General features: G+C 59.3%; 1 protein-coding gene across 5 annotated transcripts in view; it reads left to right on the top strand.

Moving 5' to 3' along the window:
* The window catches only part of TTC39A (tetratricopeptide repeat domain 39A), a 51,822-nt gene extending 34,547 nt beyond the window's left edge, over positions 1-17,275 (top strand). For 3 of the 5 annotated variants that reach the window (XM_051857783.2, XM_051857785.2, XM_051857784.2), the window contains exons 7-18: positions 734-833; positions 1,473-1,538; positions 3,498-3,606; positions 4,072-4,139; positions 4,219-4,278; positions 5,002-5,163; positions 9,305-9,396; positions 10,775-10,895; positions 13,794-13,905; positions 14,217-14,331; positions 15,330-15,446; positions 16,251-17,275. In XM_051857783.2, coding sequence (XP_051713743.1) covers positions 734-833; positions 1,473-1,538; positions 3,498-3,606; positions 4,072-4,139; positions 4,219-4,278; positions 5,002-5,163; positions 9,305-9,396; positions 10,775-10,895; positions 13,794-13,905; positions 14,217-14,331; positions 15,330-15,446; positions 16,251-16,374 — 1,246 coding nt within the window. In that variant the 3' untranslated portion in view covers positions 16,375-17,275. Of the gene's footprint in view, positions 1-733; positions 834-1,472; positions 1,539-3,497; positions 3,607-4,071; positions 4,140-4,218; positions 4,279-5,001; positions 5,164-8,131; positions 8,243-9,304; positions 9,397-10,774; positions 10,896-13,793; positions 13,906-14,088; positions 14,332-15,329; positions 15,447-16,250 lie in introns of those variants that run through there. The other 2 variants (XR_007924065.2, XM_051857786.2) reach the window with 2 other exon arrangements.
* Positions 17,276-19,255: the final 1,980 nt, after the last annotated feature.

A 19,255-nucleotide genomic window follows, 5' to 3' on the forward strand; every position in this document is an offset into this window, starting at 1 on the left:
AGTGAGAGAGAGAGACAGAGAGAAAGGTCTTCCTTTACCGTTGGTTCACCCTCCAATGGCCATCGCGGCCGGTGCATGGTGCTGATCTGAAGCCAGGAGCCAGATACTTATCCTGGTCTCCCATGGGGTGCAGGGCCCAAGCACCTGGGCCATCCTCCACTGCACTCCCTGGCCACAGCAGAGAGCTGGCCTGGAAGAGGGGCAACCGGGACAGAATCCAGCGCCCCGACCGGGACTAGAACCTGGTGTGCCGGCGCCGCTAGGCGGAGGATTAGCCTAGTGAGCCGCGGCGCCGGCCCCTGAGAGGGATTTGGCAGTGTCTGCAGACAGTCTGGTAGTCCAGCTGGCGAGAGGATGCGGCTGGCATCTGATGGGCAGAGGCCGGGTGCTGCTCAGTACCCTGTGAAGCCCAGGACAGTCCCTCTTCCACACGCTTCTCCACAAAGAGCCGTCTGGCCACGCCCTTCTAGACAGCAGAGTAGCGGCGCACATTAGGGCCAGTGTGAGGGGTGAGGAGTGTGGCAGCAGCACCGTGGGAGAGGGGGGTTAGAAACTCCTGGGGTCTCAGCTCTCAGGACCACCGGCCCTGTGTAGCTGTGGTTCCTGGGAGGTTGGCTGGGGCAGGGGCAGGGGTGGGGTTGGGGAGGTGGGGGCTTTGGGCCCAGCTGGAGCAGCCCCAGCCCCCAGCCCCCAGCCCCCAGCATGAGGTTAATAGGCCTGCCTCTCTCCTCAGGGAGCTGGACAGCCTGGTCCAGTCCTCACAGTACTGCAAGGGAGAGAGCCATAGGCACTTCGAGGGAGGGGTGAAGCTTGGCGTGGGAGCCTTCAACCTGGTGAGCGGGGCCCCTCTGCTGTGTCGGGCTGAGACACGTCTCCCCTGCACGTCCCTGCCCACGCATGGTCGCCGGTGAGGGCCCTCGGGGCCTGGCCGGGCGCCAGGCTCTCCTGGTCCCAGAAGTGAAGCTGACACCGTGTCGCCAGCCTTCCGAGGGCCCAGAGCTGGAGTGTGGGTGGGCAGGCGCTGGAGCCAGCCCCGGAGAGTCCAGCTGTGTGCCTCCTCCCAAGTGGCCTGGTGGTGGGAAAGCCCAGTCGTGTGAGTCTTTGTGACCCCAGAACTTATACCCCCTCCGCCCTGGAGGAGCATCATGGCTGCAGGGGAGGGGGAGACAGCCGGGACGCGGCCCCTCCCGAGCAGGGATGCAGGCTTCCTGGGGAGGTGTACCCACTTGGGTCTTGGAGGATCCTGGGATGGTCCAGGTGGGAAAGCAGTTGCAGCAGAGGGACCCGAGGGGCCACTGTGGGCCGCGGGGGAGGCTGGAGGGGCGGGGCCTGCTCGTGCGAGGAGGGCTCTCTTGGAGGACAGGATGCGAGTGTCGGGGCAGGGAAGGGTGTCCCCCCAGGTAAAGCGTCTTCAAGGAGCAGGTCTCAGGGCACTCTGCACCCCTCACCGGCCCCTTGCCCTGCCCCTGCAGACGCTGTCTATGCTTCCCACTCGGATCCTGCGGCTGCTCGAGTTTGTGGGGTTTTCAGGAAATAAGGTAACCGCCTGTCTTCTGGCACTCAGAGCTGCTCAGCCGGGGACAAGCTGGGCTGTTGTCTGGGCCCCTTGTCTCTGTGCAAGGAACAGGGCCAGCAGCCTCTGCTGGGTCCCTCCCAGAGTGGTGGGGCTCTGGGGTGGGGGTGGCAGCCCGTGCACTGGTCTGGGGTCACGTTCTCTGGGCCTGACAGGTATGAGGAGCCTGTCCATGCTGTACCCAGCCACCTTCTCACATTAAGACCTTGACCAAGTCCTTGGCCCAGGACTGGTTGGTGCGGCCTCTCCACCTGGGAGATGCCCACAGACATTAGAGGAAGCAGAATTCAGGCTCCCAGAGGCTTCCTGAGGGCGGGAATCTGAGTATCAACCCAAGAGGACTCCCTGGTGGAGGAGGCCTGTGGTGTGGTAGGACAGTGTTGCCCTGGAGTCAGGAGCCCAGATCAGTCCAGCCTCACCCTGTTCTCCCTGTCCCTTCTTATGAGCCTCTTTCAGTAAAACAAGGGACTTTGTGCAAACTGGGTAAGCATTTCTGTAATGTGTACTTTCTCTGGCCTCTCTGGTTTTTGCCAGGACCACAGACCTCTACTTTTTTTTTTAAATATATTTTAAAATTTATTTTGAATGTCAGAGTTATAGAGTGAGGGAGAGACAGAGAGCAGTCTTCCATCCACTCCCCAGATGACCACGGCTGATCCAGGCCAAAGCCGGGAGCTTTTTCCAGGTCTCCCATGTGGGTGCAGGGACCCAAGCACTTGGGCCATCTTCTGCTGCTTTTCTAGGCCAGTAGCAGGGAGCCAGATTGGAGAAGCCGCTGGGACACGAACCAGCGCCCATATGGGATGCCGGCTTCGCAGGCGGTGGCTTTGCTGGCCATGCAACAACGCTGGGCCCACACAGTCCTTATTATTATTATTTATAGATCACTTTACTGGAAGGTGACTCGTACTTTTTATTTACATTTGTTGAAGGAAACACTACTGTACACAAACCTGTATTACCTGGCACAAGAAGAACATAATCATAAAAGCAAACATGATGAGGCTGAGCCTAAGGAGAGCCCAGCAGAACATGTGGTCAGCCAGGACTCTGCCTGTGTGACAAGGGAGGGAGGCCAGAGAGCTGGTGCATGTGAGCACTGGGCCTCTCTCCTGGGCTGAGAAGGGAACCCTCCCCGCCTAGGGACTCGGATTCCTGTGCGTGGCCCCTTACTCTTTGTTATTGTCTGTGCCTGTGGCCCGCACCTTGGGCAGCACGGGCTGAGGCGCTGACGTCCCTCTGCATTTCATTTTAAGAAGGCCCTTGGGTCAGGGGTAGGATCTCAGCATGGTGACGGCCGCAAGGGTGGTGCCACCCGCTGGCCAGGATGAAAGGAGCCTGCCATGCCAGCCCGGAGCCAGGGGAGCCAGGGGAGCCAGGGGAGCCAAGGAGGGGTGAGGCAGGCCAGATCTGTGCTTTAGAAAGCGCAAGAGTGCTCTGGAGGGCGGATGGAGGGGCGGAGACTGCAGGCAGGCGTCAGCGGGGTCTGGGCCCCGTCCCCCCACAACCACGCTCTGGAGGCTTCTCTGGAAGCAGTGGCACACCCGAGTCCCCATGGCTGCATCTATGCCTGGCACCTGTGGTTAGGGTGATCCCCGTCCTCCCAACCGGACCTGGGCTGCCCAGGCCCTCAGCTCCCATCACAGGGCAGTCTAGCAGGTGCATCCAGGGTGGGATGGGCAGGGGCTGTTGAAGAGGTAGGGGATGCTGGGACCTGGTCAGCCGTTCGCTCTGACCTCAGCACCAGTGTCCCCCTGACCTAGTATGGGAGCTGAGGCTGCAGCCGCTGGCTGGGTCAGGCAGCCTGGGAGCATCTGCCCTAGCCTCCAGGGCTCAGGCCCCGACTCCGGGGCTGTCCCAGCCCTGCTTCGGCAGCGCCCAGTGCCACTCCCCGGGGACCTGAGCCTCTCCTCCTGTACCCCAGGACTACGGACTGCTGCAGCTGGAGGAGGGCGCGTCGGGGCACAGCTTCCGTGCCGTGCTGTGCGTCATGCTGCTGCTGTGCTACCACACCTTCCTCACCTTTGTGCTCGGTAGGAGCTCCCGGAGAGACCCCAGGCCCTGGGTCTGCCTGTCCACAACAGCAGGCAGCAGGAGGGCAAGGGGCTGGGGATCCTGCTGAGGCTCCCAGAGTTGGATCTCCCGTCCTGAGGCCTCCCTGCGGACCACTCACTTGCATCACTCACAGCGTGACCGGGTTCCAGCCCAGTCCGCATCTGTGTGATGGGGGGAGGGGGGATTGTGTCCTCCTTGGGGAGATGGGACGAAGCCATCGCAGCCCCTGTGGTTCTGGGCAGAGCCAGGGCGGGCATGGACCCTGCTTGTGGAGCCCCATGGTGTGCCAGGGGGATTTCTGCACCATCTTACTTGATCCTCACATCACCCTGGAGATAGGGAGCATTGTTATCCCCATTTCACAGAGGGGGAAACAGAGGCCTGGAGAAGCAGCTGGGAGGTTGCCGGGAGGGTTGCAGGAGGTGTCCACGCCCTCCCTCCAGGTACTGGGAATGTCAACATTGAGGAAGCAGAGAAGCTCTTGAAGCCCTACCTGAATCGATATCCTAAGGTGAGCCGCCCGCCTGCCGGGCATCCCCAGCCCGCGAGGATGCCAGGGACCCTCAGGGGCTCAGGTGCTGTCATTGCAGGGCGCCATCTTCCTGTTCTTCGCGGGGCGGATTGAAGCCATTAAAGGCAACATTGACGCAGTGAGTGATGGGGCTCGCTACGGTCTCCCAGGCCGCAGGAAGTCAGGCTCGCATAGACACCCCCAGAGCAGGGCAGGCTGGGGGGAGGCTCCAAAAGAGAGCCAGTGAGAAAGAGGGGCAAGAGAGGCACCCCCCCCCCCCCCCGCCCAGAGGCAGTCTGGGAAGACGGTGAGGAGGTGGCATTGTGGTGGGTAGGATCCTGACCAGGGGCTGGAGGTCTGTAGGGTTTGGCCGGGGAGGTGCCTGAGGGAGGCAAGAGAAGAGAAGGTGGCTTGTCTGAGTGGGGTCGGGCTGACTCTGGCGAGTGGGCCGCAGGAGGCTGGGGAGGGTGGGGTTGCAGTGTTGGCCCCCAGCACTGAGCTCTACAGAGGGAAGTTCTGGGGTCCCCAGCCGGCCCTCCTGGTGTTTCCCCAGGCAGCAGGGCCGATGCCCAGGCCCGCAACCGCATGGAAACTGCTGGAACCTGTGGGGTTTGCTCAGAGACACAGGCATCACTACATTGCTCTAACACCCATTGCCAGTTAAGCCTCCATTAGCGCCCCTCCTTTCATTCTGTGACCATAATTCCGGAGTCCCAAAGTCAGACACTAGCCGGGCCCGAGGTCATTTAAGACAAGGAGCAGAAGCAGGCCTGGAGGCCAGGTCTCCGGGCTCCCCGGCCCAGCTGAGCTGCTGCCCCGGCCGAGGCGCGGAGGGCGAGGTGGCAGCCGCTGCTGTTCGCAGGCCATCCGGCGGTTCGAGGAGTGCTGTGAGGCCCAGCAGCACTGGAAGCAGTTCCACCACATGTGCTACTGGGAGCTGATGTGGTGCTTCACCTACAAGGGCCAGTGGAAGATGGCCTACTTCTACGCAGACCTGCTCAGCAAGGAGAACTCCTGGTCCAAGGTGGGCTGACACCAGGGTCAGGAGGCACTGGGGACCAAGGCCAACCCGCACTGGCCATGGGACCCCAGACCAAGGGCCAACCCCCTAGCTGAACACAGATGTGTCGGCTGGAGTCTAAAGAGAACCGTAGACTAGAAGGACGCAGTGGTGGGAGGGGCTGAAGGCCGTGAGTGAGGGGCAGCGACTTTAGAACCCTACTGTCAGACACGATTTTCAGTCACAAGGGACAGAAACATGGCTCACGCTGCCGAGGCAAACACTGTGCAGTTAAAGCCACACAGGGCGAAGGGCCACTGCATCAGACTGCGAGTCTAAAACACAAGAGGCTCATCGGCTCCTAGGACTGAAAGTTCTGGCCGCCTCTGACTTCAGGTAGGGCTGGATCCAGGAACTCAACTCATGTCATCTGGGCTTGGTCTCTGTGGCTGTGTTTTCCTCTGTGACGTCTTTGCTGTTCAGCAAGGTTCTCTTGGTGTGACGGGGTGGCCATGGGCTGCTCCTTACAACATTTTTTAAAATATTTATTTATTTGAAAGAGTTATATATAGAGAGAAGGAGAGGCAGAGAGAGAGAGAGAGAGAGAGAGAGAGAGAAAGGTTTGCCATCCACTGGTTCACTCCCCAATTGGCCGCAACAGCCGGAGCTGCGCCGATCTGAAGCCAGGAGCCATGAGCTTCCTCCGGGTCTCCCACACAGGTGCAGGGGCCCAAGGACCTGAGCCATCTTCCACTGCTTTCCCAGGCCACAGCAGAGAGCTGGATTGGAAGTGGAGCAGCCGGGACTTGAACCGGTGCCCATATGGGATGCCGGCACTGGAGGCTGAGGCTTTACCCGCTGTGCCACAATGCTGGCCCCACCATTCACTTCTAACCTTTGGTTCCAACCAAAGTCCCGCAGTGGAGCCTCACTGGTCTGGCTTAGGTCACATATCTGTCTGGGACAGAGGGATGGAAGATTGTTCATGGACTGAGAATGGGGGCAGGGGTTTCCCAGAAGAAAAACGAAGGGTTGCCCCTGGAAGTAGTATGGGAGGTGGGGAGGTGGGGAGAGGCCTGAGATGCGTAGAGGCACAGCAAAGACACACAGATGCCCACTGCCCCTGGATGAAGCTTAACAATGGTGAGAGCTGTTGTCGTTGTAAGGCTACGCAGCAGTCCGAAGCAAGTCTCAGAACCCCCTAGCTCATCAGCCTCTGACCTGGTGTCAGTAAACACAGAACCCACGTTCCCCAGTAACTTCCCCCCACCCCACCCCTCCCGTCACAGACATCACTAATCCATCCCAGCACTCCCTTGTGAGCCTCGCTGGGGGCAAAGGCCGCCTGGCAGCCATTAGAACTGTCTGCCTAGGCACCGGCCCTGCTTCTCAGCCCTCCTCTCTGCTCATCTGCAGCCTGGAGACTGAGCTGAAGGGGAACTCGTCTGGGCTGGGAGGGAGCGGGGCTTTCACTGAGCTCTGGCTGTGTGTCTTGCTCCCTCACCCAGCGAGGCACTGGAAGGGACCCTGAGGCTGAGACAGGGTCTGTGACCACAGCTGCCAGTGACAGATGGCGACTCCAGGACAGCTCTGTGCGACTCGGAGGCCTTTGCTTTCCCCTTGATCTCAAGGCCTCCCCCAGGGGCTGAGCTTGTCTAGAGACCACCCAGCTGTTGAAGAGGCATCCCAGGCCCTGCCCATGGGCCCCGGCACCCATTCCTCACCCCCCACACACCCAAGAACAAAGCCCTGGGGAGCCGTTTTGAACTCTCCAAGTTTTCCTGAGGCGTGAGTCCAGCAGCTGGGTCCACCCACCCTGGGGAGACCATCAGCTGCTGTGAGAGGCTGGGCCAGGCCCAGGCCTCCCAGGCCCAGGAAGGCTGCTGAGTTCCTGCTCAATTCCAGCACTGTTTGGCTTCAGGTGCACAGCCCTCCCTGCACTGCCCCCTCCAGTGTTCATGTGACAAGTAGGGTTGTGGCATCCTGAGTGCCGGGGCCTCCAGCACTGGGCCACCACTGTGGACACTAACTTCCAGCTCTAAAGACGCAGCTTGTGGCCAAGGCCACGAGCACCCACTCCCCCATCCCGCACAAAGTGGACCCTTGGAGGCCTTCGGGTTTCCCCTAGGGCTTGCAGCTGCGGTGGCCAGGAACCAGGTGGTGACAGCGTGGTCACTAGTGTAATGGGGGATTCTAGGAGCGCGCGCAAGGGCAGCCCCGGAGACTCAGCAATGGGGAGCTTGGCGTTGAAGGGGGGGATCTGGTGGCGGGATGGAGGCCTGAGAGGCCATCCCACAAGGAGGGAGCAGGAGCTGGGTGCTGCTGAGAGCCGCTGGGGGAGGGGGGTGAGGGGCCGGGGCTGAGCGAGCGCAGGGGGACTGTGAGGGAGTCCCTTCCTCTGAGCGCTTGCTGTGAACTTGAGGACAAAGACTAACTTGGCACAGGCCCCCGCAGAGTCATCCAGCAAAGTACTCAGCAGGCAGACAGCCCTGGGGGAACAGGACTGGCATGGGCGCGATGGCTGCGTGACTGCGTCCTTCCTAACTCCTGGCGGCTCAGAGGAGGCCTGGAGAGGAATGAGCCTGACAGGGACAGTGGCATCCCAGGTCGGGGAAGGCGTGGTGTGGGGCGTGAGGAGCCCGGAAGGAGGCGGAGCCGGGACTGGTGGCGGCCGAGGGGCTGCAGAGGCCGCATGCCGACAGCAGGGGGCGGGAGGGAGCCTCCGGCTTAGATTCAGGCTTTCGTTGCGGGGCTCCCCGACGGGCCGTTCCAGTTCCAGGCCGGCCAACGCAAGAGTGGGCGCCGCACAGCCCCCGGTCAAGGCTGGCGTCCTAGGCAGGGCAGGGCGAGAAGCCCACCGACCAACCCGTGTCCGGAGTCAGTGGTGTCGGGGGCCGGAGAGCAGGGCCGCAGGGCCGGGCGGCGGGTGGGGCGCGCGTGCTCCGGGAACAGCCCGAGGCCCGCGTGGAGATGGCGGGGGCGGGGCGGGGCGGGCTGAGGAGACTGCGCCTCGCGGCCGTGGCAGGGTCTTCGGATCTTGTCCTCGGTGTGATGGGCTCTCACTGCAGTTCCAGGAGAGACGGACGCGGTCAGGGTGGCGACGGTGAGGGAAACGGCTTGCAGCAGAGGGCGTCCGTGTGGGGCTGGTGTGAGGGGGGCCTTCAGGGCCACAGGCCAGTGGGACTCGAGAGCTGGACAGGGCGTAAAGCCCCGAGGAGTTGCTGCCTGCACGGCAGGAGCAGGCCAGCGGGACAGGAAAGGGTGACCGTGAAGGGAGACCTCCCGCCACAGCCCACGACCCCCGCTTGTCCTCCTGTTTTATAAAGGCAGACTGAAACGCTGGGCTCCAGCAGGGCCCACGTGGGGCTGCCAGGTGGAGGCGCCTTTCCGCCTCCTCCAGGGACCGGGCTCTACAGGAGGTCTCGCTGCCTTTCCTCGCCCTCCCCGAGTTTCATTCTAGGCACCCGCAGGTATTTCCCTTGGCAGCCCCAGGAGGCAGGGCTGTGGCGCAAGGCTCGGCCACTGGAGGGCAGCACGGAGCCAAGCTGCTCTCACCGGGACTTCTAGGCACGGGGCGTGGCCTTGAGGGGGCTGACTCCGCGTTGGGGGAGGGGTGACTGAGATCCCGGGAGGCAGAGGTGGGGTCCAGGCTCCTCTCTGGCACTGTTTGGGTGGACTGAGGGGCGTGTGTGCAGTGCCTGGCACGCAGACACTTGTACCCAGGCTGTCACACAGGCGGTGCTGTGCACACCTGTGTCCTACCTGCACACGGCCCTGGCATCCCTGCGCGCCAGGCCCTTTCTTGGGCCTCTGGACTCCTCCCCGAGTCCTTCACGGGCCCATTCTGAAGTCGTTGCCTACTCAAAGCCTTGAGTGCTCCCTGGGTCCTTGTGCCTCCATATGGGGCTCTGTCTGCCGCGCCTGGCCCTCCAGCTGCTTGGGCCCTTCCTTGCCAGCCTCAGGGTGAACAGGGCGGCCGCGTCTGACACAGCTCCCCCTGGAGTCCTAAGCTGCTCTGGGCCCCTCACTCACCCTCAGTTTCTCCCCGGGGGCTGGGAGCACGTGAGCCGCTCTGCTGGGCTGGAGTGAGGGCTGGAGCCAGCTCGGCTGTGGGCTGTGCCGAGGGAGGGGAGCTCACTGCTGACTCTCGCTCTGTCTCGCGCAGGCCACCTACATCTACATGAAGGCCGCCTACCTCAGCATGTTTGGGAAGGAGGACTACAAGCCTTTTGGGGATGACGAGGTGGAGTTGTTTAGGTGGGTCCCCCGAGTGCCCCATGGGAGGCCTCCACTGTGGACAGGCTCTGCCCGAGCCACCCAGAGCTTGCAGGTGGTTGCCCTCCTGCTCTGAGCTCCCAGGCAGCCCAGCACCCCACGCTGCCAGCGCCACCTTTCTCAGCCCCTCCAGTCCGCTCCGAGGTGTTCTGTCACACTGAGCCTCTTCCTGCTGGTCTGTAGGACAGCCATGGCCGCTGAGGTGCAGAGAGGGCAGGGTGCCTCCGGGCAGCTGCCTTAGCCTGATGCCCCCCACGAAGCACAGTAGAGAGCCCCAGGGTTGGAATCCAACAGGATCATGTCTAGCCTCTGCCAGTTGTCAGCTGTGTCACCTGGGACAGCGTCACCATCTATCGAACGGGAACAGCAGCCGCCACCTTGCAGGGCTGTTTGTGAGTCAGCCAGATAACATCCTGGAGGAGCTGGCACAGGACCTGGCACGTGCGTGCTGCCCACCAAGCAGCAGCTGTTTTCACGCTTATCTGTGCCTGTGCCGCAGTGCTTGCCCCCCCCCCCCCGAGGGTCAGAAAGGCCCAGGGCAGAGAGCTCAGCCTTGACAGCCTGAGCCTCCGTCCGGGCACTTGCGGCCCTGGAAGTGGGTGTCCTCCAAGCTTCCCGGTTCCTGTTGTCCCGGATGGGGCCTGTGTCACTTCTGGAGAACTCCAGACCCCCAGCTCCCAGAACTGCGCCAGGAGGCCTGGCGAGGCGGGTGCGTCATCTGTTTTATAGAGATGAGAGTAGCGAGGCCCTGAGAGCTTGCAGGGTGAGTAAGCAGGGGGCCTGGGGGACCCACACTGCATCCAGTTACTGCCCGAGCTCAGGTCTGGAGTCCCAGCCACGCCCAGCAGTGTGGCAGGAGGTGGTGCAGGACGGTGCTAGGAGACGAAGGCCCCCGATGCGGTGTCTCACCCAGCTGTCGTCCTCATTTTGTCCTGCCATTGGGAAGCACTGAGGAGGCCACCACTCAGTGAGGCCAGAGTTAATTAGGGGTTCGAGCGGTTTGATCTTGGGTAGGTCCCACTCTCTCTGGGTGTTGGTCTCGCCTGTGAGACTGGGATGAGACCTCCCGTGGGGCCTGCAGGTGGAGGAGGCAGGCCAGGCTTGGGGGCGTCTGAGGACCTTGTCACCTCTGCCAGCTGCTGTAGAGGAGCCCCTTGCCCCGCCAGGCCCGGGGACAGGGCCTGAGAAATGAGACTGAGACCACAGCCCCAGGCTGTGTCAGAGCTGGAAGGCTCTGTACAGCCCACCACTGTCGCTGCCAGAGAGGGGCCCGGTGGAGCGGGTGGGCTGGGGCCCTCAGGCCTCCACTGCTCCACTCATCCTTGTCCCATCGACACCCTGCCCCCATCTACTCTTGCAGAGCTGTGCCAGGCCTGAAACTCAAGATCGCTGGGAAATCTCTACCCACAGAGAAGTTTGCCATCCGGAAGTCCAGACGCTACCTCTCCCCCAACCCTGTCTCATTGCCAGTCCCTGCTCTGGTGGGTAGGAGGCGCTGGACAGGCCCTGCCCTATGGTTTGGGATTGCGGGAGATTGGTTGAGAGCCACACCCATGGGACATGGAGGAAAGAAACAGGCCTTCAGTCTTCATGCCTCAGGGGCTGGGAGAGGGTTTCACAGTTCCCCTGGGACTGGGGCGGAGGAGCACAGAGGAGAACGGGCTGGTACCCGGGGACAGGTAAGCAGGCTGCAGGTACCTGCGGGCAGAAGAAGCGGCGCTCCGGGGCAGCCCACACCCTTGTCCCCAGCCTGCTTCAGGCTGGTCACATGTTGTGATCGTTGTTTACACTCCCCTCGCCTGGCCAGCCTCACAGTCAGCTCTGAGCTGGCCACAGCAGGAAGAGCCGACGTTGTTACTGGACACCTGCTCTGTTCATTGCCTGTTGCCTCCTCTGTGAGGCCCTTTACAGATGGCGGCAGTGAGGCCTAACAGATAAGCAGAGATAAAATAACTTGTTCAGGTCACAGAGCGAGTGAGTCACAGAGGCAGAATTTGAACTCACCAGTCCGGCTCCAGCGGCCACATTTTGAGCCATAATTCCTTGCGGGATTTGAGCAGGCATCAGATAAGGTTCCGGTTTGCTAAGAATCCTTGCTGTTACTCAAACAGTAAGGCAGGCCAGCTCGTAGAAGGAGCGCTGCTTCAGAGACCGATTTCTGGCCCCGACTCTCCCTCCCACTGATTGTGGACCCTTACATAGGTTCCCTCTTCCCTCAGTGTAAAATGAATTTTAAAATAATAGATTCCTTGCCCATTTCATACAGCAGTATTCCCTTAATGGAAAATGGAGATAATATGAGAGCACTTCAAAATTTCATGGAAAAATGCATATTTTGAAAAAATACCCTCGGGTTTCAAGATACTTTTTGCACCAAAATAAACTTATCTTTGAATTTCTTTTTTTCCATGAGCTTTTGGAAGTACACTCGCACACACTGCCTATTTTATAGAGCAGTTATGAGAGTCAACTGCTAAAATTCATTTAACATTTTGTAAATGGAAGAGTTTAATATTTATATAGAATTTTTAGAGCTTATGTCCTGAATATTCCTAAGTAGTTAAAAGATATCTTAATATATACAGTAAAGCTATTACCATCAAATGAGTGAGGGGAGTATTTTTTTTAAAGATTTATTTTATTTATTTGAAAGGCAGAGAGAGAAAGAGGGAGACAGAAAAAGAGAGAGAGAGAGAGAGACAGATCTTCCATCTGCTGGTTCACTCCCCAGGTGGCTGCAATGGCCAGGGCTGGGCCATAACTGCTCTATAAAATAGGCCAGGAGCTAGAAACTTCATCTGGGTCTCCCATGTGGGTGGCAAGAGCCCAAGGCCTTGGGCCATCCTCTGCTGCTTTCTCAGGCACATTAGCAGGGAGCTGGATAGGAAGTGGAGCAGCTGAGACACAAACCCTTATGGCTGCTGGCATCACAGGCAGTGGCTTTACCTGCTATGCCACAGCGCCGACCCTGGAAAAGGAGTACTGTAGGAAGGACCAGGTAGCAATGACACCGGAAATGTAGGGGATTTCCCAAACTATACTCTGCAAAACACTACTATGCACAAAGTGAGTCCCATGAGTGAGTACATTTGTGAAAGACTGGCCTAAGCGCAGTTTATACACTATAGACTTCTTGGAGCTGTCATATCCCAGTTGGAGAGTGAATCTCCAAGAAGATGCTCAGGTGTGCAGCATTTCCCTAACTTTTAAAAAATTTTTAAAAAATATTTAATTTATTTGAAAGGCAGAATTACAGAGAGGCAGAGAGAGAGAGAGAGAGAGAGAGAGAGAGGTCTTCCATTTACTGGTTCTCTCCCCAAATGGCCAAAATGGCCAGAGCTGGGTCAATCTGAAGTCAGGAGCCAGGAGCTTCTTCCAAGTCTCCCATGTAGGTGCAGGGGCCCAAGGACTCGGGCCATCTTCTGCTGCTTTCCCAGGCCATAGCAGACAGCTGGATTGGAAGTAGAGCAGCTGGTCTTGAACCGGTGCCCATATGGGATGCCAGTGCTGCAGGTGGTAGCTTTACCCGCTATGCCACAGCACTGGCCCTTGGCACAGATCTTTTCTTAAAATTTGTTACTGGAACATTTGCTAACCTGGGACCACAAAACAATTTGAGAAATTCTGGCCTAAAATTAAATTCCCTTCCTAAAATATAATAACAAGAACTACTACAATAATGTCTTTCTAGAAGTTCATGTATGCAAATCATTGTCACATTCATTGCCTGGTATGACAGTTTAGGAAATGCTAAGAGTTATTATGAAAGAACATTTAATTTATTATTATGAGCTTCCTGTCAGGCAAGGCAAAAAAGAGTCAGGATGTGTGTTTTATAGTTTTCATGATGGTAATGTAATTCTAAAAGAAACGGACTGAGTTGCCATTATGGAACCTTTTGCTTTAGGGAAATAGGCGAGAAGGTGACACGGACTTAAACCCTGTTGTCTTAAAGTACATCAGTAAATTATGGTTTCTGCTGTATAGCATACCCCAAGCCTGCTGGGGTAAGGAGGAAGACTTCTTGGAGAGGGTGGGGCCTGGCCTGGTCCTCAAACGATGGCAAGAGCTTTGACACAGAGAGGCTGGGGGAGAGGGCGAAAGGGTCCCCAGGAGTCCATGGTGGAAAAGTAACAGGGAGTTGCTGGCAGCTGTGCACAGCACAGTGAGCACCTCGGCGCACCTGAAGTCCTCCCTGGACTAAGGGAGGCCCCCGTGGTGAGTGACAGGGCTCCCCCGTTCCACCCCCAAGCCCACAGTCTCATCGGCTGGGCTGAGATTTGTCCCAGAAGATGAGAGCTAGAAGGACTCTCAGTGCTTCTCTGATCGGAGCGCAGGAAAACTGAGGAAACCTGGGACTGACTTGCCCGCCTCCTCAGGAGATGATGTACATCTGGAATGGCTACGCCGTGATCGGGAAGCAGCCGGCGCTCACGGACGGGATGCTCGAGGTGATCACCAGGGCTGAGGAGACGCTGGAGAGGAGCCCGGGTGAGTGCTCGCAGCCCTCGACCCCTCCGGCCGGCCCGGGCCCCCGCAGTTCAAGTTCCCTCTCCCTTTACCCTGGCCACTGGCCCTTGTCTCTCTGGCCTGGCTTCCATGCCAGCTGGCCTCTGTCCCCTGGCCAGGGCGGACAGGGACCTTCCCGACCTCACGGTGCTGTCCCTGGCTCAGTGTCCGTTCTGCTCCTCGGCGTGACCTCCCGAGGGTGCGGAGCGTGGACCCTGCGCAGCCAGGGCCCTGGGAGCCGCTGCTGTGCGAACGAACGCGCAGGCCCTGTGTCCCCCCTCTCCGGGCTGCAGAGAACGAGTTCTCGGCGGACGACGAGTGCCTGGTGAAGCTGCTCAAAGGCCTGTGTCTGAAGTACCTGGGCCGCGTGCAGGAGGCCGAGGAGAACTTCCGGAGCATCTCGGCCAAGTGAGTGCCCGCGCGGCTGCCCCCGCGGCCGGGCCTGCTGGGCGCTCCTCCGCCCACGCAGCGGCTGAGCCTGGCCGACTGCCACGCACCTGCCCTGCCTGGTCCAGCGGCGGCTCTGTGCCGGGCCAGAGGGCCTCCGGGCTGTTGGACGGCGCGCAGACGTGCTGCTGTTTTGAGTGGGTGGCGCCCCCTGGAGTCGCAGCTCGGCCCCTCGGCCCCGGCCCTGGGCGCGCACGGTGTTCCCGACGTTGGCCTCAGGCAGGCTGGCCTAGAACACCCAGGGCTGTGCTGGGGAAAAGCGGAGGGGCAGAGGCGCCCCCAGGAGAGACCCAAACCTAACGGCAGACCCAGGGGAAGCTTTCCAGGAGGGACATTTGAGCGGGGGAGTTTGTCGCGCAGGGGAGGCGGGGAGGAAGCTGCAAGTGGAGTAGGTTCTGCGTGTGCCAATGCCAGCGCGCGGGACGGACACCTGCGCGCGGGGCGGGGGGGGGGGGGGCGGCGGCGCAGTGACGTGGCCTTCCCGGTCTGGGTGAGTCAGAGAGAGAGGAAGGGCGGAGGCGATGGGAGGAAGACGGCGCCGACAGGGGCCTGCACCTTTGTTGGCACAGCTGGGCTCTGTCCTGTGGCAGCCAAGAGCCAGGAAGCCTCCCAGGCACACCTGCGTCTTGAAAGCGTGGCTCCAGGGCTCCAGGGCAGGGGGCCAGAGGGGGCCAGAGGAGGCCAGATGCCAGCCAGACGTGAGCCAGACGAGCAGCAGACCTTGCTGTCTGAGGAGCCGCTCACATTGGAGGACAGGGCCTCAGGCCACGGGGGAGCCCTGGGCCCGGCACTGGAAAAGGCTGTCCTGGGACCCGGCTCTCGGGCAGGTGGCGGGAGCCTCCCAAGATGGGAATTTGGGTCAGGAAATCCTCACATGAAGTCTGGGGGAAGCTTGCGTGGAGGACCTGAAGGACGTCTCAAGGGCAAAGCCTGAGCGCCATGCCCGCCCTGTTCTGCAGTGAAAAGAAGATTAAATACGACCACTACCTGATCCCCAACGCCCTGCTGGAGCTGGCCCTGCTCTTCATGGAGCAAGGCAGAAACGAAGAGGCCATCAGGCTCCTGGAGTCCGCCAAGTAAGGCCCGGGTCGCCTCAGCCCTCCCCTGCTCCCTCTGAGCTCCGGGCACAGGCGCGGGCGGGGGTGGCCGCGGAGGCCAGGCCTGCGTCCTCGCCGACCCAGCAGTCACCAGGCAGAGAAAGGCTTCTTCCCCAGTTTACGCTCGAGCAATTGAAGCCCAGAGGCGGGATTCGAGTTGCCAGGTTCACACTGCAAGCCCGCAGAGGGACTGGTGTGAGGACCCAGGCTCCCTGCTTTCCAGGCCAGGGATCCGAACTCCCGGAACTGGGGCTGGCCTTTGGAGCTCAGGTTAAGTTGCCACGTGGGACGCCTGCGTCCCTTACCCGAGTGCTGATAGGAGTGTCTCTGTGTCCGAGCTAGCTCCCTGCCAAGGTGCTTGGGAAGACAGCAGGCCCCTGCCATCCCTGTGGGAGACCAGGATGGAGCTCCAGGCTCCTGGCTGTGGTCTGGCCCAGCCCTGGCTGTTGGGGCCATCTGGGGAATGAACCAGCACGCCCTCTCCCTTTCTCTCTGTTGCTCTTTCAACTAGATAAATAAAGCTTAAAAAAACAAAACAAGAAACCAAAAAAACTCCCAGAACCACCCCTCCCAGCTTAGGGACCCAACAGGACCAGGAGTGGTTCCAGAGGGCATGAGAGCAGGGCGAGGGGCCACACGGCCCTCCAGGTAATCACCCCCTGGGGCAGACAGGATTGAAGCCTCTGGACGCCATCTCTGGCCGCGGGGGCTCGCGCCGCTCCCACAGGGAAGAGGGCCTCCTGGCCCAGGCGCGCGGGGGTCTGACTTTCTGTTCACTTGCAGGCAGAACTACAAGAATTACTCCATGGAGTCAAGGACACATTTTCGAATCCAGGCGGCCACACTGCAAGCCAAGTCTTCCCTAGAGAATGGCAGCAGATCCCTAGTCTCATCAGTGTCCTTGTAGCTTTGTGCGGCACTCCTGGCCTGGAAGGACAGACCGCTGGACAGAGCTCCTGGAAACATTTCAAAGACCCCCTTCCCCTTGCCCTGCCCTGCCTTTGGGGTCCACCGGTGCTCCACGGGACGGCATGACGTGGTATCCGTGCAGAAGCAAAGCTGGCATTTTCACCAGTGCGGCCAAGGGCCTTTGCCAAGGGCAGAGCAGGTGGAGCCTTCTGCCTGCCCTTCACACATACGGGTACTTGTTTTTCACTGTGATGTCCTAGAGAATGTATGAACAGTTTACATTTTCCTAAGAAATACATTGATGGGATCATAGTTGGCTTAAAAAAAAAAAACAACCAACCAACTCTATGTATATCTTTGTTTTCTCTCTCTGCTCTGGAGGTCGATCTCTGACGCCGCTGGCCAGCGTGCTTGTCCAGCTTCAGCAGCTGTCCACGCTGCTGGGGGCTGGGCCCGAGGCCGGACACAGACACCCACCACCTCACTCCTTCTTTTCATTCCCTTTCTAACTTTCCCATCTAAAAGTTGGGCGGGTCTTTTGAGTGAGATAAAATGTGAGTTTCTGTTGAAAAATCAGTCTCCACCAGTGGGGAGGGGGATGCCGAGGCCTGACAAGGCGTGGCTCCCTCTGTGCCAAAGCCAGGAAGTTCGGGAGGTGGCGGGTTTCCCAGAGTCCCACCCGCGCCCCTGCTGTGGGCCACACGGACGGACAGCCGGACGGCCTGGGACCAATCCACGCGTCGTAAACATCGTCTGTGCTGCACTCTGAGCTACATTTATTTGCCGACAGCTTGTTTTTCTTAGAAATGGACCAGGTATTCTTGGCCTGTTGTAAATGTTTTAGATTTTTCAGTTAAGAGCAAAGATATATTTAAGTAATAAAATTTATTCACTTACGAGATCATGCAACATCTATTTCAATAAAATATGTGTTGCTTGAATTCTTAGGCAGGGCAAAGTCCTGACCACAAGCTTACCTGGTCCCTGTGTGTTTTGCTTGAGCAACCTGATGTTTCAAACTTGTGAGTAAGTTCCCAGCATTTAAACATGAAGAGACGGCACACATGAGTCAGGTTTCTGGTAACTAATCAAGAAGGAGGAAGAGAAGGAGGAGGAAGGGAGGACAAGAAGAAGAAAAGCAAGAAAAAGACCTGGCACCCGCGCGCCTCATTGCTGCAAAGAATTCCGCAGGAATCGGCCGGGGTTATGTTCGCTTTCTGGCCCTACATGCATCTGAATTTGCAATTTCTGGGCTGGTGAAAGTGAGAACTCCAGGTCAGGACCAGCGCCGAAGTCTACGGTTCACAGCCTAACGCCAGAGCTCCACACCTTGGCCCCTGCGCGGGTCACCGCCGCTGCTTGCGCCGCTTCCCCGCTTCCCCGACAGCAGCAGCGCGGCCAGCTGGCCCGGCCCGCGCGCATTGTTGAGCATCGCCCGGGTCAGGTTACCCACGCGTCCGCGGGCAGCGGCTTCCTGCGGCTGAGGGCGGAGGAGGTCACAGGCTTTAGGTGAAGCGCATTCCCGTCCGGGACAAAGCGACACAATCCGCATCCCGGGCACCTTTGCCACCGAGTCCTGTCAGGGTGGAAATCGGCCTCGTGTGGTCAGCAGGACCAAGGACGCGGCCTGCGGGACCCCGGACGCAGCCTGGCCCCAGGCCGTCACAGTGCGAGGTTCCAGCAGGCCGCCCGCCAAGCCTTCTCGGCCTCCTCACCTGTTGGAAAGCCGCTGATGCTTCTTAAAGCGCACAGGGCCTGGGGCCCAAACGCAATCCTCCCTTGAACTTGCGGCTTACAAAGACATTTTATTGCAACATCCATTTTGTTTGTGTTCGCTTTCATTTTAAAATTCTGTGTCCGTTGGTTTGCTTCTCCAGGTTTGCCTGGTGCTGATTTCCTGCTGGGCTTCAGGCATTAGCCAGCTCGCCTCCTTTATCCCGCCTGCAGCTCCTGCCAGGGTTCAGTCCGGACGCTTACTGAAGGGGAGACGACGCTGGGTTTCTGCCCCTGGGGTGGGCTTCTCAGAGTGCAGTCTTCCCTCCCGGGGCCTGGCACCCAGAGCTGACCAGGTGACCCAGCCCTAGCTTTGTCGCGGATTTGCAAAGCGACCTTGGGGAAGTCAAAGACCTTCTAAAACTTAGCAGTGTGGACTGGATTAAGGCTCTCCCCTGCTCTCGATGAGTCTAACTGCGGTCCAGTTGGTTCCATCTGCAAAATGAGGCGACAGGTACACCTTCCTGCCTTTCCACCACAGGCTGTGTCCCCACAGGAATAATGGGCTTCCTTCCGCGGGGAGCCGTCCTAGCCAGGACACACAGAGAGCAAGTAATCCCCATTTAGACAGAGTCGAAATCCGGGGCCCCACAGGAGAACTCAGTTGTTAGGGAGACCGCGCGTGTGTAATGTGATCTGAAGAGGTCCTTGGCAAGTCCACTCAGCCCTCTCCCCAGCCCGGGCCCGCGCTGGCAGGGCGGCTTCCAGCAGCGCGCTGGTCCCTATCGGCTCTCCCATGTGTTGGCTGCCTTCCCTATTCTCTTATCTTTTGAGTCGGGATGGGAGTGTCTCCAAGACAGTTACCGTCATTCACAGCAAAAAGCCGTGACCTGACATCAAAGCGAGGCCCCTGCAAGACCAGCCCCCACGCAAGCCTTGGCTGAGGTCTGGGTGAGAGAATTCTCAGAATGACACCGGGAGGTTTTCCGAAAGCTCTGGCCTGCTGGAACCATTGAAAACAGGAACCAAGTCCTGACACTTTTTCTCTGGAGTCACTCCCAAGTTAATTTCTTCTAAGATGATGCGGGGTAGACAAGCATCTTGTTTGCTTCAAATTTGAAACCTCAGAGTGCCTTTTCGGCAAGCGTCCCAGTGTGTCCTTAGCC

Source organism: Oryctolagus cuniculus, chromosome 7 (assembly GCF_964237555.1).
Source record: "Oryctolagus cuniculus chromosome 7, mOryCun1.1, whole genome shotgun sequence".
NCBI classification, from domain to species: domain Eukaryota; kingdom Metazoa; phylum Chordata; class Mammalia; order Lagomorpha; family Leporidae; genus Oryctolagus; species Oryctolagus cuniculus.